At 48.7% G+C, this 23,479-nt stretch overlaps 1 protein-coding gene across 1 annotated transcript in view; it reads right to left on the minus strand.

Moving 5' to 3' along the window:
* Positions 1–14,226: 14,226 nt before the first annotated feature.
* Positions 14,227–23,479, minus strand: part of SLC26A9 (solute carrier family 26 member 9) — a 194,533-nt gene continuing 185,280 nt past the window's right edge. The window contains exon 20 of the mRNA XM_063955157.1: positions 14,227–15,094. Coding sequence (XP_063811227.1) covers positions 15,047–15,094 — 48 coding nt within the window. The 3' untranslated portion in view covers positions 14,227–15,046. The remainder of the gene's footprint in view (positions 15,095–23,479) is intronic.

The raw sequence follows: 23,479 nt of genomic DNA on the forward strand, positions 1-23,479 counted from the left end.
TGAAATGTGCCATCTTGGTGAACCGGTCAACTACCACCCAGATGGTATTAAACTTGTTGCAGATAGGTAGATCGGAAACAAAGTCCATCGACAAATGGGTCCATGGTCGACGGGGAACAGATAATGGAACCAGTTGCCCCGCAGGCGACTGGCGGGAGACTTTGTGTTGGGCACACTTTGGGCAGGAGGCAATAAATTCCATAACGTCCTTTTTCAGAGTTGGCCACCAGTAGGACCTAGAAATAAATTCAAGGGTTTTCTGAATGCCTGTATGTCCAGCAAAACGGGAAGCATGGGCCCAATGCATGAGCTTCTTCCTTAGAACTGGCTTAACAAAACTTTTCCCTGGTGGAGGCGTAGAGTCCATCCCTACCGTGGAGAATGCCAACGGATTAATAATAGGATGCTTGTCTGCAGACTCGGACTCATTTTCTTGCTCCCATGAGCGGGAAAGGGCATCGGCCTTACGATTCTGAGAACCCGGACAGAACTGGAGTTTAAAGTCAAATCTGGAAAAGAAAAGTGCCCATCTGGCCTGACGAGGGTTGAGACATTGTGCGCCTTTGAGATATAAAAGATTTTTGTGGTCGGTAAGTATGGTGATTGAGTGGGAAGCTCCCTCCAACAGGTATCTCCACTCCTCCAGAGCGAGCTTGATGGCTAGCAACTCCTGATCGCCAATGGCATAGTTGCGCTCAGCTGGGGAGAACTTCCGGGAGAAGAAACTGCAAGGATGTAGATGTCCATCTTTGGCCTTCTGGGATAACACTGCTCCTACTCCAACGGAGGAGGCATCTACCTCTAAGATAAAAGGAGAGTCGGTGTTAGGCTGTTTCAGAACTGGTGCAGAGATGAACCGTTGCTTCAGAAGGTGAAAGGCCTGTGTAGCTTCCTCGGACCACTTGGACGGATTAGCACCTTTCTTGGTTAATGCAGTGATAGGCGCCACAATGGTGGAAAAGTCTCGTATAAATTTTCTATAATAATTGGCGAACCCTAAGAACCTCTGGACCCCTTTGAGGCTTAAGGGTATAGGCCAATTCTGGATTGCTTGGAGTTTCTCAGGATCCATCTCTAGTCCGGAACCGGACACAATGTAACCTAGAAACGGAATGGTTTTAACTTCAAACACACACTTCTCCAATTTACAATAGAGGTGATTGACACGGAGACGGGAAAGAACCTCTTTTACCCAGAAACGATGATCTTCGAGATTATTAGCAAAGATGAGGATGTCGTCTAGATAAACCACGACATGGCGGTACAAGATGTCCCTGAAGATCTCATTCACGAAGTGCTGGAAGACTGCTGGAGCGTTGCTCAATCCGAAGGGCATGACGAGGTACTCATAATGTCCGTCACGGGTGTTAAAGGCGGTCTTCCACTCGTCACCCTCACGGATTCGGATGAGATTGTAGGCACCCCTCAAGTCCAGCTTTGTGAAAATGGTTGCACCACTAACTCTATCAAAGAGCTCAGTAATCAGGGGTAAAGGGTATCGGTTCTTGACGGTAATGTCGTTCAGACCCCTGTAGTCGATGCACGGACGCAGACCACCGTCTTTCTTCTTAACGAAGAAGAAGCCTGCGCCGGCTGGAGAAGAAGATGGTCGGATGAAACCCTTCGCCAGGTTCTCTTTGATGTACTCTTCCATGGAGTGTGTCTCGGGCAGAGACAACGGATAAGTTCGGCCTCGCGGTGGAACCTTCCCTGGAATGAGGTCGATTGGGCAGTCCCATTCTCTATGAGGAGGAAGGATATCAGCAGAGGCTTTACTGAACACATCCGTGAAGTCTTGATATGGAGGAGGCGGAACATCAGTTGACCTGGGGAAGGAAGAACAAACAGGAAGAACTTTGGCTAAACAAGTCTCAGCACAGGAGGGACCCCATGCCAGTATTTGCGTAGTCGTCCAGTCAATTGATGGGTTGTGGAGACGGAGCCATGGAAGGCCTAAAACCACTGGATGTGTGGCTCTTGGAATCACTAAAAAAGAAATATACTCAGAATGAAGAACTCCCACTCTCAGACGAACTGGAAGAGTCCTTAAGGAAATGACTGCGTCAAAAATCTTGCTGCCATCCACGGCAGTCAAAGAGATGGACGAGGACAGTCTCTCGGTGGGTAGGGACCACCGTTTAACATAAGCTTCGGTTATGAAATTCCCAGCTGCTCCGGAATCAAGGAGGGCAATGACGTTCCTGTAACGTTGAGCAATTTGGAGCGACACTGGGAGGTTACAGTCATGAGGAGATGGAGAGGAGATCATCACTCCTAGCCGGCCCTCTCCTTGGCGAACTAGGATCTGGAGTCCCGGACGTTTGGGACAGGCATTGATAGTGTGCGACGGAGCTGCACAGTAGAGACAGAGAGACTCAGAGAGACGTTTTCGGCGCTCAGCAGGAGATAGACGGGAACGACTAATTTGCATAGGCTCATCCTTGGATGGAGATGGTTGACGAGAAGGAGGAGCAGAAGATTTAGGAGTAGATGATCTTCCTCGCTCGGTTGCTCTCTCTCTAAAACGTAGATCAACCTTCGTGCAAAGAGAAATTAGCTCATCCAACTTAGAGGGCAAGTCTCTGGTAGCTAACTCATCCTTGATGCGTTCTGATAAGCCATGCCAGAATGCAGCATACAGGGCCTCGTCGTTCCATGCCAGTTCGGATGCCAGGATTTTAAACTGTATAAGATACTGTCCCACGGTACGTGTTCCCTGGCGTAAACGAAGAATCTCAGATGAAGCAGATGTTATCCGGCCTGGCTCGTCGAAGATGCGCCTGAATGTAGCTACAAAGTCAGTATAGGAGGATAGCAGGGGATCAGACTTCTCCCATAAAGGTGATGCCCAGTCAAGGGCTGAGCCACTGAGAAGGGAGATGATATAGGCAATTTTGGTACGGTCACTGAAGAAATTGCCAGGTAGAAGCTCAAAGTGGATTTCACATTGATTGAGAAATCCCCTGCAGAACCTTGGAGATCCATCAAATTTTGCTGGCGTTGGAAGATGAAGATGTGGACTGGAAATGGGTAAGGTGGGTGGGGTTACAGCTGGTGTCACTGTAGTGGACGCACCGGACGTGCCAGGTCCACGGAGGGTCGTTTGAATCCCATCCAGCCGTGTGGAGAGATCCTGGAGACAGCGGATGATGTGGCCCTGTGCAGCCTCCTGATGTTCAAGTCGGGCTGCCAGTTCTTGCATCGGCCTGGCCGCTTGATCCTGGTCTCCGGCTGGATTCATTAGGTCAGTGCTTACTGTCACAACTGAGGGCCTGAGTTGACGGGAGGCAACCTCAGTTGTAGGGGCTGAGATGTAACGGAACCTGGGAGGTTGTATCAGACCCCTAGACATGTAAGTAACATGTAGAATAACTGCCCGAAGGCGTGACCACGACAACCAGGATAAAAGTCAATGATGTTTATTATGACAAACTCCGTAACACAGCAGAAAATAAGAAAACATAAAAGTCAGCAGGGCAATAATACAGTTCCTGGGTACTACAGGGTGGCAAGGGCCACAGGCACTGGTAGTGTGAGACAGTTCTAATAATCTTCTAGTTGGAAAGTCCTTACCAGGCCTGACTGTAGCAATGGAGAGAACCCAGGATCGTACCAGCTGGTGTTCCAGGAAAGGCTGGGTTGCTGAAGGTAAAACGGCTGCTGTGGATACTGGCTGGAACCAGACTGTTGTTGGTACGGAGTGGATACTGGCTGGAACCAGTTAAATAATAAACGAACTTGAGAGCGATGAAATAATAATACCGGCGGAGAGTGGTAAACTGCAGAAAGGACACCGGCCCTTTAAGGGAAGCTGTACACTGCTGGAAGCTGGGCTGGAAGCAGGTGATTGACTTGAGAGCGATGAAATAATAATACCGGTGGAGAGTGGTAAACTGCAGAAAGGACACCGGCCCTTTAAGAGAAGTTGTACACTGCTGGAAGCTCGGCTGGAAGCAGGTGATTGCTGTAGCTGGAAACAGGTGAGTCCAGAATGGATCGGAGAGTCAGGCTACACCGCAGATGGAATGCTGGTGCGGGTCTCTATAGCAGAAGTCTGGAGACAGGAGCTGGAACCTGGAAGACAACCACAGGAGAGAGACAAACTGGAACTAGGTTAGACAACCAAAGCACTGACGCCTTCCTTGTTCAGGCACAGCTTACTTATACCTGCAGCAAGGAAGGGGTTGGCTAGGCAATTATGCAAATCAACAATACAGACAGCAGATTGGTGGAAATGATCAGATGACAAAACCAAGATGGCTGCGCCCATGCAGACACTTGGAGGGAAGTTTGGTTTGTAATCCATGTGAGAATTGAAACAGTAATGGCGACGCCGGCCACAGGAGACAGGAGACGCCAGACTGACAAGCGCACATTTAACCACGCGGGCACAGCGGAGGCCGGCTGATGAAATCACCACTCTGACATTCTGCATGTGGAAACTCAGAAACAGCGGGATCCGGTCCTGGAATGCTGAGCCAGCCTTAGGAGGCATCTGAAGGGTAAGTAATGGCGTCCAGATACCCGGATCGTGACACATACTAGTTACGAGTATACTATCTCTTTATCAACCAGTCTATATATTAGCAGCAGACACAGTACAGTGCGGTAGTTCACGGCTGTGGCTACCTCTGTGTCGGCACTCGGCAGCCCGTCCATAATTGTATATACCACCTTACCGTGGTTTTTTTTTCTTTCTTTATACATACATACTAGTTACGAGTATACTATCTCTTTATCAACCAGTCTATATATTAGCAGCAGACACAGTACAGTGCGGTAGTTCACGGCTGTGGCTACCTCTGTGTCGGCACTCGGCAGCCCGTCCATAATTGTATATACCACCTAACCGTGGTTTTTTTTTCTTTCTTTATACATACAAACTAGTTACGAGTATACTATCTCTTTATCAACCAGTCTATATATTAGCAGCAGACACAGTACAGTGCGGTAGTTCACGGCTGTGGCTACCTCTGTGTCGGCACTCGGCAGCCCGTCCATAATTGTATATACCACCTAACCGTGGTTTTTTTTTCTTTCTTTATACATACATACTAGTTACGAGTATACTATCTCTTTATCAACCAGTCTATATATTAGCAGCAGACACAGTACAGTGCGGTAGTTCACGGCTGTGGCTACCTCTGTGTCGGCACTCGGCAGCCCGTCCATAATTGTATACTAGTATCCAATCCATCCATCTCCATTGTTTACCTGAGGTGCCTTTTAGTTGTGCCTATTAAAATATGGAGAACAAAAATGTTGAGGTTCCAAAATTAGGGAAAGATCAAGATCCACTTCCACCTCGTGCTGAAGCTGCTGCCACTAGTCATGGCCGAGACGATGAAATGCCAGCAACGTCGTCTGCCAAGGCCGATGCCCAATGTCATAGTACAGAGCATGTCAAATCCAAAACACCAAATATCAGTAAAAAAAGGACTCCAAAACCTAAAATAAAATTGTCGGAGGAGAAGCGTAAACTTGCCAATATGCCATTTACCACACGGAGTGGCAAGGAACGGCTGAGGCCCTGGCCTATGTTCATGGCTAGTGGTTCAGCTTCACATGAGGATGGAAGCACTCAGCCTCTCGCTAGAAAAATGAAAAGACTCAAGCTGGCAAAAGCAGCACAGCAAAGAACTGTGCATTCTTCGAAATCCCAAATCCACAAGGAGAGTCCAATTGTGTCGGTTGCGATGCCTGACCTTCCCAACACTGGACGTGAAGAGCATGCGCCTTCCACCATTTGCACGCCCCCTGCAAGTGCTGGAAGGAGCACCCGCAGTCCAGTTCCTGATAGTCAGATTGAAGATGTCAGTGTTGAAGTACACCAGGATGAGGAGGATATGGGTGTTGCTGGCGCTGGGGAGGAAATTGACCAGGAGGATTCTGATGGTGAGGTGGTTTGTTTAAGTCAGGCACCCGGGGAGACACCTGTTGTCCGTGGGAGGAATATGGCCGTTGACATGCCAGGTGAAAATACCAAAAAAATCAGCTCTTCGGTGTGGAGGTATTTCACCAGAAATGCGGACAACAGGTGTCAAGCCGTGTGTTCCCTTTGTCAAGCTGTAATAAGTAGGGGTAAGGACGTTAACCACCTCGGAACATCCTCCCTTATACGTCACCTGCAGCGCATTCATAATAAGTCAGTGACAAGTTCAAAAACTTTGGGTGACAGCGGAAGCAGTCCACTGACCAGTAAATCCCTTCCTCTTGTAACCAAGCTCACGCAAACCACCCCACCAACTCCCTCAGTGTCAATTTCCTCCTTCCCCAGGAATGCCAATAGTCCTGCAGGCCATGTCACTGGCAATTCTGACGAGTCCTCTCCTGCCTGGGATTCCTCCGATGCATCCTTGCGTGTAACGCCTACTGCTGCTGGCGCTGCTGTTGTTGCCGCTGGGAGTCGATGGTCATCCCAGAGGGGAAGTCGTAAGCCCACTTGTACTACTTCCAGTAAGCAATTGACTGTTCAACAGTCCTTTGCGAGGAAGATGAAATATCACAGCAGTCATCCTACTGCAAAGCGGATAACTGAGTCCTTGACAACTATGTTGGTGTTAGACGTGCGTCCGGTATCCGCCGTTAGTTCACAGGGAACTAGACAATTTATTGAGGCAGTGTGCCCCCGTTACCAAATACCATCTAGGTTCCACTTCTCTAGGCAGGCGATACCGAGAATGTACACGGACGTCAGAAAAAGACTCACCAGTGTCCTAAAAAATGCAGTTGTACCCAATGTCCACTTAACCACGGACATGTGGACAAGTGGAGCAGGGCAGGGTCAGGACTATATGACTGTGACAGCCCACTGGGTAGATGTATGGACTCCCGCCGCAAGAACAGCAGCGGCGGCACCAGTAGCAGCATCTCGCAAACGCCAACTCTTTCCTAGGCAGGCTACGCTTTGTATCACCGCTTTCCAGAATACGCACACAGCTGAAAACCTCTTACGGCAACTGAGGAAGATCATCGCGGAATGGCTTACCCCAATTGGACTCTCCTGTGGATTTGTGGCATCGGACAACGCCAGCAATATTGTGTGTGCATTAAATATGGGCAAATTCCAGCACGTCCCATGTTTTGCACATACCTTGAATTTGGTGGTGCAGAATTTTTTAAAAAACGACAGGGGCGTGCAAGAGATGCTGTCGGTGGCCAGAAAAATTGCGGGACACTTTCGGCGTACAGGCACCACGTACAGAAGACTGGAGCACCACCAAAAACTACTGAACCTGCCCTGCCATCATCTGAAGCAAGAAGTGGTAACGAGGTGGAATTCAACCCTCTATATGCTTCAGAGGTTGGAGGAGCAGCAAAAGGCCATTCAAGCCTATACAATTGAGCACGATATAGGAGGTGGAATGCACCTGTCTCAAGTGCAGTGGAGAATGATTTCAACGTTGTGCAAGGTTCTGATGCCCTTTGAACTTGCCACACGTGAAGTCAGTTCAGACACTGCCAGCCTGAGTCAGGTCATTCCCCTCATCAGGCTTTTGCAGAAGAAGCTGGAGGCATTGAAGAAGGAGCTAAAAGGGAGCGATTCCGCTAGGCATGTGGGACTTGTGGATGCAGCCCTTAATTCGCTTAACAAGGATTCACGGGTGGTCAATCTGTTGAAATCAGAGCACTACATTTTGGCCACCGTGCTCGATCCTAGATTTAAAGCCTACCTTGGATCTCTCTTTCCGGCAGACACAGGTCTGCTGGGGTTGAAAGACCTGCTGGTGACAAAATTGTCAAGTCAAGCGGAACGCGACCTGTCAACATCTCCTCCTTCACATTCTCCCGCAACTGGGGGTGCGAGGAAAAGGCTCAGAATTCCGAGCCCACCCGCTGGCGGTGATGCAGGGCAGTCTGGAGCGACTGCTGATGCTGACATCTGGTCCGGACTGAAGGACCTGACAACGATTACGGACATGTCGTCTACTGTCACTGCATATGATTCTCTCAACATTGATAGAATGGTGGAGGATTATATGAGTGACCGCATCCAAGTAGGCACGTCACACAGTCCGTACTTATACTGGCAGGAAAAAGAGGCAATTTGGAGGCCCTTGCACAAACTGGCTTTATTCTACCTAAGTTGCCCTCCCACAAGTGTGTACTCCGAAAGAGTGTTTAGTGCCGCCGCTCACCTTGTCAGCAATCGGCGTACGAGGTTACATCCAGAAAATGTGGAGAAGATGATGTTCATTAAAATGAATTATAATCAATTCCTCCGCGGAGACATTGACCAGCAGCAATTGCCTCCACAAAGTACACAGGGAGCTGAGATGGTGGATTCCAGTGGGGACGAATTGATAATCTGTGAGGAGGGGGATGTACACGGTGATATATCGGAGGGTGAAGATGAGGTGGACATCTTGCCTCTGTAGAGCCAGTTTGTGCAAGGAGAGATTAATTGCTTCTTTTTTGGGGGGGATCCAAACCAACCCGTCATATCAGTCACAGTCGTGTGGCAGACCCTGTCACTGAAATGATGGGTTGGTTAAAGTGTGCATGTCCTGTTTTGTTTATACAACATAAGGGTGGGTGGGAGGGCCCAAGGACAATTCCATCTTGCACCTCTTTTTTCTTTTCTTTTTCTTTGCATCATGTGCTGATTGGGGAGGGTTTTTTGGAAGGGACATCCTGCGTGACACTGCAGTGCCACTCCTAGATGGGCCCGGTGTTTGTGTCGGCCACTAGGGTCGCTAATCTTACTCACACAGCTACCTCATTGCGCCTCTTTTTTTCTTTGCGTCATGTGCTGTTTGGGGAGGGTTTTTTGGAAGTGACATCCTGCGTGACACTGCAGTGCCACTCCTAGATGGGCCCGGTGTTTGTGTCGGCCACTAGGGTCGCTAATCTTACTCACACAGCTACCTCATTGCGCCTCTTTTTTTCTTTGCGTCATGTGCTGTTTGGGGAGGGTTTTTTGGAAGTGACATCCTGCGTGACACTGCAGTGCCACTCCTAGATGGGCCCGGTGTTTGTGTCGGCCACTAGGGTCGCTAATCTTACTCACACAGCTACCTCATTGCGCCTCTTTTTTTCTTTGCGTCATGTGCTGTTTGGGGAGGGTTTTTTGGAAGGGCCATCCTGCGTGACACTGCAGTGCCACTCCTAGATGGGCCCGGTGTTTGTGTCGGCCACTAGGGTCGCTAATCTTACTCACACAGCTACCTCATTGCGCCTCTTTTTTTCTTTGCGTCATGTGCTGTTTGGGGAGGGTTTTTTGGAAGGGACATCCTGCGTGACACTGCAGTGCCACTCCTAGATGGGCCCGGTGTTTGTGTCGGCCACTAGGGTCGCTTATCTTACTCACACAGCGACCTCGGTGCAAATTTTAGGACTAAAAATAATATTGTGAGGTGTGAGGTATTCAGAATAGACTGAAAATGAGTGTAAATTATGGTTTTTGAGGTTAATAATACTTTGGGATCAAAATGACCCCCAAATTCTATGATTTAAGCTGTTTTTTAGTGTTTTTTGAAAAAAACACCCGAATCCAAAACACACCCGAATCCGACAAAAAAAATTCGGTGAGGTTTTGCCAAAACGCGTTCGAACCCAAAACACGGCCGCGGAACCGAACCCAAAACCAAAACACAAAACCCGAAAAATTTCAGGCGCTCATCTCTAGTATTAACATCACTGAGGACCCTGCTGTTCCTGCAAAAGGGGTCTGTATGTGTATATGTATGTATGTATGTGTGTGTATATATATTATATATATATATATATATATATATATATATTTAAATTAAAAGCTGAGGCAATGTTCCTCCATCTCATGTTCTGAACGCTCTGTTTGAGAAACTCTGGGTCAGCCCGGACAAGATGATTCAGATTCCGGTTGTTTATTCCTTCCCGCCGCGGACAGAATAAAGTGAGAGTCACCCCCTGTTCTGCACGGGGTCCTGTCAAATCCAGTGGATCGTATGCAGGACGCTACGTTATATTCTAGTTAGGTAACCACGGGTACGTTACTTAGACCTACCTGTACAAGCACATGGGTGAGTACTAATATTCAAACGAAAATGGTCGGATACCTTGTCATCCGATATGGTTACACTGGAGAGAGATACTCCTTACGTTGGGTCGTATCAAGCCAATTCCATAGCGGTCTCGGCTAGGAGGGCTTTGTGGATTCACCAATGAAATGCTGCAGCTGACTCCAAGAAGAAATGGAGTCTCTTCCCTATGATGAAGCCTATTTTGGTGACAGCCTAGTTAATTTGATTTCGGCAGCTGCCACAGGTAAGTCAGTCTTCTTGGCTTATGTTCCCTCACATCGGAGGAAGACGTATCATTATCGGATGCCGTCATTTCGGCCCAATAGATACACGAGAAGTTAAGATTCCCCTTTCTTTGCAGGTAGGGGAAGGAGAAGAGAGAAGAGGTCCAACCCTCTTCAGCATCAGAACTCATCCTCTGCTTCTGCCAAATCCACCGCATGACGCGGGCGCTTTCTTGTGGAAGCCCGCACTGGTGGGGGCACATCTAAAACTCTTCAGTCAGTCCTGGATTAGTCCGGACCTGGACCTGTGGGTTTTACAAATAGTGTCCCAAGGGTACAAACTGGTGTTTCAAGTCTTTCCCCCTCACCGATTTTTCAAAGCGACCTTACCAGTTCTACTCTGGACAGGGAGGCAGTATGCGACGTAATACAAAAGTTGTGTCAGACTCAGGTCAGTGTCCTGGTTCCCCCGTCACAACAGGGAGAAGGCTTTTATTCAAGCCTCTTCGTGGTCCCGAACCCGGACGGCTCGGTTAGACCAATCCTAAATCTGAAATCCCTCAATTTCTACCTAAAGAAATTTAAATCCATGATGGAATCTCCAGTCTGGAGGAAGGAGATTTCATGGTTTAGGTAGACATAAAGGATGCCTACTTACTTGTCCCCATTTCTTCCGCATCAAGCTTTCCTGAGATTTGCAATTTCGGATTGTCATTACCAATTCAGACTTCCTCAGCAGACACGATCTCCATCCAGGAGAGTGGGGCCTCCAACGAGAAGTCTTCGCAGAGGTGACAAGTCATTGGGGAGTTCCTCAAGTAGACATGATGGCATCTCGTCTCAACAAGAAGCTTCAGAGATATTGTTCCAGGTCAAGGGACCCTCAAGCAATAGCAGTGGATGCACTAGTGACACCGTGGGTGTTTCATTCGGTGTATGTATTCCATCCACTCTCCTCTCATACCTAAAATTCTAAAGATCATAAGAAGAACAAAGATTCGTGCGATTCTCATTGTCCCAGATGGGCCAAAGAGGGCTTGGTATCCAGATCTTCAGGAATTACTCATAGGAGATCCCTGGCCTCTTCCTCTGCGCGAGGACCTGTTACAGCAGGGGCCGTGCGTGTATCAAGATTTACCGCGGCACCGGTTGACGGTAGGGCGGTTGAACGCAGAATCCTAGCCCGTAGGGTTATTCCCAGTGAAGTCATTCCCACACTTATTCAGACTTGAAATGGAGTAACGTCTCAAACATTACCGCCATATTTGGAGAAAAATATTTCTTGGTGTGAATTCAAGAAGGCTGCTACGGAGGAGCTTTCAGCTAGGGCGTTTTTTCCACTTTCCACAAGCAGGTGTGGATGCGGGCCTAAAGTTGGGCTCAATTAAGGTACGGTTTTTCAGCCTTATCGGTTTTCTTTCAGACACATTTGCCCTCCTTTCCAGAAGTTCAGACTTTCGTGAAAGGCGTGTTGCTCATACAACCTACATTTGTGCCTCCAGTGGCACCATGGGATCTTCATGTAGTGTTGTACTTCCTTCGATCACATTGGTTTGAACCTTGCAGAAGGTGGAGTTGAAGTTCATCACTTGGAAAGTGGTCATCCGGTTGGCCTTGGCATCTGCAAGGCGGGTGTCTGGGTTAGCGGCCTTGTCTCACAAGAGCCCTTATTTTATCTTCCATGAAGATAGAGCAGACTTGTGGACACGTCAACAATTCCTGCCGAAGGTGGTTTCTTCTTTCCACATGAACCAACCTATTGTGGTGCTTGTGGATTCTGACCCCTTCGCTGAGTCAAAGTCTGTATGTGTGGTCAGAGTTTTGAAAATTTATGTCGCCAGAACGGCTCAGATTAGGAAAACAGGCTCTGGTTGTCCTGTTTGCTCCCAACATGTTTGGGTGTCCTGCTTCCAAGCAGACCGTTGCGCACTGGATCTGTGGTACGATTCAGCATGCTCATTCCACGGCAGGATTGCCGTTACCGAAATAGGTGAGGGCCCATTCTACTAGAATGGTGGGCTCGTCCTGGGCGGTTGCCAGGGGGGTCTCGGCATTGCAACCTTGCCGAGCAGCTATTTAGCAAACATTTTTGCTAAGTTTTACAAGTTGATTCCTTGGCTGATGTTGACCTCAAGTCTGGTCATTGGGTGCTGCAGTGTCGTCCGCACTCTCCCGCCCGTTCTAGAGCTTTGGTATAACCTCATGGTTCTTAATGTGACCCCAGCATCCTCTAGGACGTATGAGAAAATAAGATTTTAATACCTACCGGTAAATCCTTTTCTCTTAGTCCGTAGAGGATGCTGGGCGCCCATCCCAGTGCGTACTGTAACTGCAGTTAAAATTTGTGATTGCACACAGGTTGTGTTACGGTTCTGGTCAGCATGTTGCTGCAATTGTTCATGCCATTGGCTTGTGTTCTGTTGAATGCCACGTTCTGCGGCATGCTGGAGGTGTGAGCTGGTAAGATGCTCACCTTGGTTTAACAATAATTCCTTTCCTCGAAATGTCAGTCTCCCTGGGCACAGTTCCTTAAACTGAGGTATGGAGGAGGGGCATAGAGGGAGGAGCCAGGTCACACCATTTGAAAGTTTTAAAGTGCCCATGTCTCCTGCGGATCCCGTCTATACCCCATGGTTCTTAATGTGACCCCAGCATCCTCTACGGACTAAGAGAAAAGGATTTACCGGTAGGTATTAAAATCCTATTTTTACACATTACGGCAGCCAGTCCCCCTTTTTACATATTGCGGCAGACAGCGTCCCCCTTTTTACACATTACGGCAGACAGCGTCCCCGTTTTTACACATTACGGCGGACAGCGTCCCCTTTTTAGTCAGGCTCCTCGGTGCTGGCAGATGATCAGATCCCGGGCAAGGGAGGAGGAGGGAGGGGGACTGGAGCCGCAGCAGCGCTATGTAATTGGTAGAGGCGCCGCTGCAGCAGTCCCCTCTCCTTCCGCATTGGCTGCCCGCCACCTCTGTGAATGCTGGGATGAGGGAAACGCATCCCAGCATTCACAGCAGCGCTGGGCAGCCAATGCGGAAGGAGAGGGGACTGCTGCAGCTGCGCCGCTACCAATTACATAGTGCTGCTGCTGCTCCAGTCCACCTCCCTCCTCCTCCTTCTCCGCTGCCTTCGGCGCTGCTGCTCTCCTCCCCTGCCACCGGCTTTTCTCCGGTGCGGCGCACACAGCAGAGGCAGCTTGTAATTAGTCAATTTGACTCGTTACAAGCCACTGGCCGTTGCGCCCTCAGGGCAACTGCGCTGTGTGCCAGGCACACACGTAGGTACGGCGCTGATGGATCTCATGTGGGGGTTAGCAGCTACAGAATCCCAGATAGGAACGCGTGAATGAAATATGATGTAAGTGTCGTTCTATCATATGTGATAAGGATATAAACACATGTGCTGTGGCCATTCTGTGGTTTTTGCCAAGATTTTATTGATCTCAGTACTTTGTAGGTCCACCATGTGCCGTAATTACTGCAGACACCCTTCTTTGCAAGCAGCAGGTGGTATGTTTTACCATTCTACCTTAAGTACAGTGACCAACTGCGACACTGAAGAAGGTTAAGTTGGTCTAGAATGCACCCATCCAATTCATCCCGGAGGTTCTTAGTGGGGTTAAGATCGGGACTCTGAGCTGGCCAGTCTATCCGGGGTACCGAATTCGGCAGCATTGCAAAGCGGGGGGTGGGGCTACGATGAATTGCATCATCAACCTTCCTTGACTGCCTTTTAGGAGTGGTGCGGGGAGAGCAGGGGGCTCTGAATGGCTCCTTGAGGCTTGCCTACCATTCCGGGTGGCCAGGAGTGCCACTCAATTTTTCGGGAGCCTCCTGGTTGATCTGGGAGAGTAGGCAAGTATGGCTACTACGGACTACTGAAACTTATGAGCCGCAGTGGAGGACTGAAGTCTGACATACCACAAGAGGAATACACATGTAGTAAAAAGACAATGTACATTTTATAATGGCTGTCACCATTCTGTGACCAATACAGTTTAATGCATACACAGAGGTCAGGGTGAAATAAATAACATTGCACAACTCATTTCTTTCTATATATACATTAGAAATATTTAGCATATTGTGTTTTAATTGCAGCATACAGTGTAACTTTTGCTGCGGTTTGGTACTGAAGTGGGTAAACATCTTGGTCACTGACATTCATTTTATTTCTAAAGCTCAGTACAAAATGATGGCATATATTTTGCATATCTGTCGAAAATAATTTGCTAGTAATTTCTCCAGCAGGTAATGTGTTAAAGCTCTCAATTTCTCATAAATTGATTGATTTGTATTACTGGCATAAATATTAAATCTGTACAATTATAACTTTTGATTTACAGAAAGCAGCATTGTATGATTTTGATTGTTTACTAAGTCACCGTTGGTCCAACCTTTAAATGGTCCGTCATACATTGAACAGAGTTGACTTTAAGGCCACTAACATCATTGAGATTCCGTTTTGGGGTTTGGCTCTGTTATCCCATTGGAAAGGGATACTTGGGAGACTCAGTAAACCTTTTACCATAATAGGCACATTGAAAAGTATTTTAATCAACTGTATGAAGATTGAGGTACCAGCTGGAATTTACTGTCCAAGCAGCTGACAGTCTCTGTATATGATCTTGGTCTTGTCTCCTGAGTCAATTTGTTCCTTTCTTGGCTGAAAAGCTGCAGGTATAACTATCCCAATGAGTCAGAGAAGAGAGGATGTTTGACTGACCTAATCCCAAATGACTGTGCCCTGAAGCCTGCTCACATGGATGAACAGAGCATTTGATAATCTGCAGGAGACCACTTCCTGAATGCAGCCCTCACAATGCTGTTTGGAATTCACTCTGGAACATACTGCCAAACATTGCCTGGAAATAAGACAAGAACAGTGTGAAAACTTATTCTTTAATCAGGCAGATAATCATTTTGCACGTAGGGGCTTATTTACTGCACAGTGGGGCTAAAGCAGAATTGAATGAGGGCAGACCATAATTACTTATTTATTAATAGCTTCCATCCCTCCAACATGGCTAAGCAGAAAACTGGTACAAATTAGGAAAGGGGCGTATCCATGAATAAAGGGTGCGTGGCCCGTGGCGCTCACATAGGAATCAGTAGGAATTGGAGACGCTGATATCCAGTAAAAAGTCCTATATAGCCTATACAGACCATAAACAAATGGTACCGTACAGGCCAAAAAGGTACAGTTGGAGGGTATGAGCTTCTTATATATTGCAGCATATTCTGTTGCTTTACAATTGGGAACAAACAGCAATAAAACAAAACTGGCTAATAACAGACAGACATATAGGTAAGAGAGCCCTGCTCGCAAGCTTACAATATAAGGATAGGTGCTGCATATTGCATAATGGTTTAGTCAGATTGCACAGGTTCATGGTGGGCTGTATAATATGGTCACACAGCAATTATGGCCTGTGTTCGGGAGGAGGTATAAGTGAAGAAAGAAGAAATATGTGAGCTGTTATGAGTGGGCTGTATAGAGGGGATGTAATTGGGTAGGGTACCTTTATGGAGGTTATGTGGATGGTGGTGGAGTTTGATAAGCTTGCCTAAGGAGGTGAGTTTTCAGAGAACGCTTAAAGGTTTGGAAACTAGGGGCGCGATGCATCAAGCATCGCATTTTGCATGCAATGCATCCCACCACTCATCACAAGCATAACATGTAGCAACTCCGTATGCAGTAGCGACACATTGCGCCATGTTTCTCTATGTACATGATCACAGATGAAGGCAAATACACACCTCGAAAACGGCCATGACACACATGCATTTTTGCCCTACTCCCACTTTAACTCCCCCTAGCAGTCCTTTCCTGTCAATCACTGTGTATAAAATGTCCATGCGAACGCAGCACATGTGGAGTCTGCTGACAATTGCTCCATTGCAAAAACATCGTATTGTGGAAAAAATAAGAATTTACTCACCGGTAATTCTATTTCTCGTAGTCCGTAGTGGATGCTGGGAACTCCGTAAGGACCATGGGGAATAGACGGGCTCCGCAGGAGACTGGGCACTCTAAGAAAGAATTAGGACTACTGGTGTGCACAGGCTCCTCCCTCTATGCCCCTCCTCCAGACCTCAGTTAGGGAAACTGTGCCCGGAAGAGCTGACACAATAAGGAGAGGATTTGGAATCCCGGGTAAGACTCATACCAGCCACACCAATCACACCGTACAACTCGTGATACTATACCCAGTTAACAGTATGAATAATAACTGAGCCTCACGAACAGATGGCTCATAACAATAACCCTTTAGTTAGGCAATAACTATATACAAGTATTGCAGACAATCCGCACTTGGGATGGGCGCCCAGCATCCACTACGGACTACGAGAAATAGAATTACCGGTGAGTAAATTCTTATTTTCTCTGACGTCCTAGTGGATGCTGGGAACTCCGCAAGGACCATGGGGATTATACCAAAGCTCCCAAACGGGCGGGAGAGTGCGGATGACTCTGCAGCACCGAATGAGCAAACTCAAGGTCCTCCTCAGCCAGGGTATCATACTTGTAGAATTTTGCAAACGTGTTTGATCCCAACCAGGTAGCAGCTCGGCAAAGTTGTAAAGCCAAGACCCCTCGGACAGCCGCCCAAGAAGAGCCCACCTTCCTCGTGGAATGGGCTTTGACTGATTTAGGATGCGGCAGTCCAGCCGCAGAATGTGCAAGTTGAATCGTGGAGTAGATCCAGCGAGCAATAGTCTGCTTAGAAGCAGGAGCACCCAGCTTGTTGGGTGCATGCAGGATAAACAGCGAGTCAGTCTTTCTGACTCTAGCCGTCCTGGAAACATATATTTTCAGGGCCCGGACTACGTCCAGCAACTTGGAGGCCTCCAAGTCCCGAGTAGCCGCAGGCACCACAATAGGTTGGTTCAAATGAAACGCTGATACCACCTTAAGGAGGAATTGGGGACGCGTCCTCAATTCTGCTCTGTCCATATGGAAAATCAGATAGGGGCTTTTACAGGACAAAGCCGTAAATTCTGACACCCGCCTAGCCGAAGCCAAGGCCAAAAGCATGACCACTTTCCACGTGAGATATTTTAATTCCACGGTCTGAAGTGGCTCAAACCAATGTGATTTTAGGAAAATCCAACACAACGTTGAGATCCCAAGGTGCCACTGGGGGCACAAAAGGGGGCTGAATATGCAGCACTCCCTTAACAAACGTCTGAACTTCAGGCAGTGAAGCCAGTTCTTTTTGAAAGAAAATAGACAGGGCCGAAATCTGGACTTTAATGGATCCCAATTTTAGGCCCATAGTCACTCCTGACTGTAGGAAGTGCAGAAATCGACCCAGCTGAAATTCTTCTGTGGGGGCCTTCATAGCCTCACACCAAGCAACATATTTTCGCCATATGCGGTGATAATGCTTTGCTGTCACATCTTTCCTAGCTTTTATCAGCGTAGGAATGACTTCATCCGGAATGCCCTTTTCCATCAGGATCCGGCGTTCAACCGCCATGCCGTCAAACGCAGCCGCGGTAAGTCTTGGAACAGACAGGGCCCCTGCTGTAGCAGGTCCAGTCTGAGAGGCAGAGGCCAAGGGTCCTCTGAGATCATTTCTTGTAGTTCCGGGTACCAAGTCCTTCTTGGCCAATCCGGAACGATGAGTATAGTTCTTACTCCTCTCTTTCTTATTATCCTCAACACCTTTGGTATGAGAGGAAGAGGAGGGAACACATAAACCGACTGGTACACCCACGGTGTCACTAGAGCGTCCACAGCTATCGCCTGAGGGTCCCTTGACCTGGCGCAATATCTTTTTAGCTTTTTGTTTAGGCGGGACGCCATCATGTCCACCTGTGGCCTTTCCCAACGGTTTACAATCAGTTGGAAGACTTCTGGATGAAGTCCCCACTCTCCCGGGTGGAGGTCGTGCCTGCTGAGGAAGTCTGCTTCCCAGTTGTCCACTCCCGGAATGAACACTGCTGACAGTGCTATCACGTGATTCTCCGCCCATCGGAGAATCCTTGTGGCTTCTGCCATCGGCATCCTGCTTCTTGTGCCGCCCTGTCGGTTTACATGGGCGACCGCCGTGATGTTGTCTGACTGAATCAGCATCGGCTGGTTTTGAAGCAGGGGTCTTGCCTGACTTAGGGCATTGTAAATGGCCCTTAGTTCCAGAATATTTATGTGTAGGGAAGCCTCCTGACTCGACCATTGTCCTTGGAAGTTTCTTCCCTGCGTGACTGCCCCCCAACCTCGGAGGCTTGCATCCATGGTCACCAGGACCCAGTCCTGTATGCCGAATCTGCGGCCCTCTAGAAGATGAGCACTCTGCAGCCACCATAGCAGAGACACCCTGGCCCTCGGGGACAGGGTGATCAGCCGATGCATCTGAAGATGCGATCCGGACCACTTGTCTAACAGATCCCACTGAAAGATCCTTGCATGGAACCTGCCGAATGGAATTGCCTCGTAAGAAGCTACCATCTTTCCCAGGACTCGCGTGCAGTGATGCACCGACACCTGTTTTGGTTTCAGGAGGTCTCTGACCAGAGATGACAACTCCTTGGCCTTCTCCTCCGGTAGAAACACCTTCTTCTGTTCTGTGTCCAGAATCATACCCAGGAACAGCAGACGCGTCGTAGGATCCAGCTGCGACTTTGGAATATTCAGAATCCAGCCGTGCTGTTGTAGCACTTCCTGAGATAGTGCTACTCCGACCAACAACTGCTCCCTGAACCTCGCCATTATTAGGAGATCGTCCAAGTATGGGATAATTAGAACTCCCTTCTTTCGAAGGAGTATCATCATTTCGGCCATTACCTTGGTAAATACCCTCGGTGCCGTGGACAGACCAAACGGCAACGTCTGGAATTGGTAATGGCAGTCTTGTACCACAAACCGGAGGTACACCTGGTGAGGTGGGTAAATGGGGACATGCAGGTACGCATCCTTGATGTCCAGTGATACCATGTAATCCCCTTCTTCCAGGCTTGCAATAACCGCCCTGAGCGATTCCATTTTGAACTTGAACCTTCTTATATAAGTGTTCAAGGATTTTAAATTAGAATGGGTCTCACCGAACCGTCTGGTTTCGGTACCACAAACATTGTGGAATAGTAACCCCGGCCCTGTTGAAGGAGGGGAACTTTTATTATCACCTGCTGGAGGAACAGCTTGTGAATTGCCGCCAGCACCACCTCCCTGTCCGGGGGAGTAGCTGGCAAGGCTGATTTGAGGTAACGGCGAGGGGGAGACGTCTCGAATTCCAGCTTGTATCCCTGAGATACCACTTGTAGAACCCAGGGATCCACATGTGAGCGAATCCACCGGTCGCTGAAGTTCCGGAGACGGGCCCCCACCGCACCTGGCTCCATCAGTGGAGCCCCAGCGTCATGCAGTGGATTTAGTGGAAGCAGGGGAAGATTTCTGTTCTTGGGAACTTGGCTGTATGGTGCAGTGTCACGATCCGGGTATCTGGACGCCATTACTTACCCTTCAGATGCCTCCTAAGGCTGGCTCAGCGTTCCAGGACCGGATTCCGCTGTTCCTGAGTTTCCACATGCAGAATGTCAGAGTGGTGATTTCATCAGCCGCGGCCTCCGCTGTGCCCGCGTGGTTAAATGTGCGCTTGTCAGTCTGGCGTCTCCTGTCTCCTGTGGCCGGCGTCGCCATTACTGTTTCAATTCTCACATGGATTACAAACCAAACTTCCCTCCAAGTGTCTGCATGGGCGCAGCCATCTTGGATTTTGTCATCTGATTATTTCCACCAATCTGCTGTCTGTATTGTTGATTTGCATAATTGCCTAGCCAACCCCTTCCTTGCTGCAGGTATAAGTATGCTGTGCCTGAGCAAGGAAGGCGTCAGTGCTTTGGTTGTCTAACCTAGTTCCAGTTTGTCTCTCTCCTGTGGTTGTCTTCCAGGTTCCAGCTCCTGTCTCCAGACTTCTGCTATAGAGACCCGCACCAGCATTCCATCTGCGGTGTAGCCTGACTCTCCGATCCATTCTGGACTCACCTGTTTCCAGCTACAACAATCACCTGCTTCCAGCCCAGCTTCCAGCAGTGTACAGCTTCTCTTAAAGGGCCGGTGTCCTTTCTGCAGTTTACCACTCTCCACCGGTATTATTATTTCACCGCTCTCAAACAATCACCTGCTTCCAGCCCAGCTTCCAGCAGTGTATAGCTTCTCTTAAAGGGCCGGTGTCCTTTTCTGCAGTTTACCACTCTCCACCGGTATTATTATTTCACCGCTCTCAAACTCCAAACTTCATTATTATTTCATCGCTCTCAAGTTCGTTTATTATTTAACTGGTTCCAGCCAGTATCCACTCCGTACCAACAACAGTCTGGTTCCAGCCAGTATCCACAGCAGCCGTTTTACCTTCAGCAGCCCAGCCTTTCCTGGAACATCAGCTGGTACGATCCTGGGTTCTCTCCATTGCTACAGTCAGGCCTGGTAAGGACTTTCCAACTAGAAGATTATAAGAACTGTCTCACACTACCAGTGCCTGTGGCCCTTGCCACCCTGTAGTACCCAGGAATTGTATTTATCCTCTGTTGACTTTTATGTTTCCTTTTACTGCTGCTGTGTTACGGAGTTTGTCATAATAAACATCATTGACTTTTATCCTGGTTGTCGTGGTCATGCCTTCGGGCAGTTATTCTACATGTTACTTACATGTCTAGGGGTCTGATACAACCTCCCAGGTTCCGTTACATCTCAGCCCCTACAACTGAGGCTGCCTCCCGTCAGCTCAGGCCCTCAGTTGTGACATGCAGCTTTTTCCCTCTACCCCTGCCTCTGGGCAGAAAGGACGCGCCTTTAACCCGCTTGCCTTTCTGGGGCCGAAAGGACTGTATCTGATAATACGGTGCTTTCTTTGGCTGTGAGGGAACCTGGGGTAAAAATGTCGACTTCCCAGCTGTCACTGTGGAAACGAGGTCCGAGAGACCATCCCCAAACAATTCCTCACCCTTGTTTGGCAAAACCTCCATGTGCCTTTTAGAATCCGCATCACCTGTCCACTGCCGAGTCCATAATACTCTCCTGGCAGAAATGGACATTGCATTTATTCTAGATGCCAGCCGGCAAATATCCCTCTGTGCATCTCTCATGTATAAGACTACGTCTTTAATATGCTCTATGGTTAGCAATATAGTGTCCCTGTCAAGGGAATCAATATTATCAAACAGGGAATCAGACCACGCTGCTGCAGCACTGCACATCCATGCTGAAGCAATAGCAGGTCTCAGTATAGTACCTGAGTGTGTATATACAGACTTCAGGATAGCCTCCTGCCTTCTATCCGCAGGCTCCTTTAAGGCGGCCGTATCCTGAGACGGTAGTGCCACCTTTTTTGACAAGCGTGTGAGCGCTTTATCCACCCTCGGGGATGTCTCCCAACGTACCCTGTCCTCTGGCGGGAAAGGGTACGCCATTAGTAACTTTTTAGAAATCACTAGTTTCTTATCAGGGGAAGCCCACGCTTCTTCACACACTTGATTTAACTCATCTGAAGGGGGAATACAACCTCCCAGGTTCCGTTACATCTCAGCCCCTACAACTGAGGCTGCCTCCCGTCAGCTCAGGCCCTCAGTTGTGACAGTAAGCACTGACCTAATGAATCCAGCCGGAGACCAGGATCAAGCGGCCAGGCCGATGCAAGAACTGGCAGCCCGACTTGAACATCAGGAGGCTGCACAGGGCCACATCATCCGCTGTCTCCAGGATCTCTCTACACGGCTGGATGGGATTCAAACGACCCTCCGTGGACCTGGCACGTCCGGTGCGTCCACTACAGTAACACCAGCTGTAACCCCACCCACCTTACCCATTTCCAGTCCACATCTTCATCTTCCAACGCCAGCAAAATTTGATGGATCTCCAAGGTTCTGCAGGGGATTTCTCAATCAATGTGAAATCCACTTTGAGCTTCTACCTGGCAATTTCTTCAGTGACCGTACCAAAATTGCCTATATCATCTCCCTTCTCAGTGGCTCAGCCCTTGACTGGGCATCACCTTTATGGGAGAAGTCTGATCCCCTGCTATCCTCCTATACTGACTTTGTAGCTACATTCAGGCGCATCTTCGACGAGCCAGGCCGGATAACATCTGCTTCATCTGAGATTCTCCGTTTACGCCAGGGAACACGTACTGTGGGACAGTATCTTATACAGTTTAAAATCCTGGCATCCGAACTGGCATGGAACGACGAGGCCCTGTATGCTGCATTCTGGCATGGCTTATCAGAACGCATCAAGGATGAGTTAGCTACCAGAGACTTGCCCTCTAAGTTGGATGAGCTAATTTCTCTTTGCACGAAGGTTGATCTACGTTTCAGAGAGAGAGCAACCGAGCGAGGAAGATCATCTACTCCTAAATCTTCTGCTCCTCCTCCTCGTCAACCATCTCCATCCAAGGATGAGCCTATGCAAATTAGTCGTTCCCGTCTATCTCCCGCTGAGCGCCGAAGACGTCTCTCTGAGTCTCTCTGTCTCTACTGTGCAGCTCCGTCGCACACTATCAATGCCTGTCCCAAATGTCCGGGAAACTCCAGATCCTAGCTCGCCAAGGAGAGGGCCGGCTAGGAGTAATGATCTCCTCTCCATCTCCTCATGACTGTAACCTCCCAGTGTCGCTTCAAATTGCTCAACGTTACAGGAACGTCATTGCCCTCCTTGATTCCGGAGCAGCTGGGAATTTCATAACCGAAGCTTATGTTAAACGGTGGTCCCTACCCACCGAGAGACTGTCCTCGTCCATCTCTTTGACTGCCGTGGATGGCAGCAAGATTTTTGACGCAGTCATTTCCTTAAGGACTCTTCCAGTTCGTCTGAGAGTGGGAGTTCTTCATTCTGAGTATATTTCTTTTTTAGTGATTCCAAGAGCCACACATCCAGTGGTTTTAGGCCTTCCATGGCTCCGTCTCCACAACCCATCAATTGACTGGACGACTACGCAAATACTGGCATGGGGTCCCTCCTGTGCTGAGACTTGTTTAGCCAAAGTTCTTCCTGTTTGTTCTTCCTTCCCCAGGTCATCTGATGTTCCGCCTCCTCCATATCAAGACTTCACGGACGTGTTCAGTAAAGCCTCTGCTGATATCCTTCCTCCTCATAGAGAATGGGACTGCCCAATCGACCTCATTCCAGGGAAGGTTCCACCGCGAGGCCGAACTTATCCGTTGTCTCTGCCTGAGACACACTCCATGGAAGAGTACATCAAAGAGAACCTGGCGAAGGGTTTCATCCGACCATCTTCTTCTCCAGCTGGCGC

This window comes from Pseudophryne corroboree, chromosome 2, assembly GCF_028390025.1.
Source record: "Pseudophryne corroboree isolate aPseCor3 chromosome 2, aPseCor3.hap2, whole genome shotgun sequence".
NCBI classification, from domain to species: Eukaryota; Metazoa; Chordata; class Amphibia; order Anura; family Myobatrachidae; genus Pseudophryne; species Pseudophryne corroboree.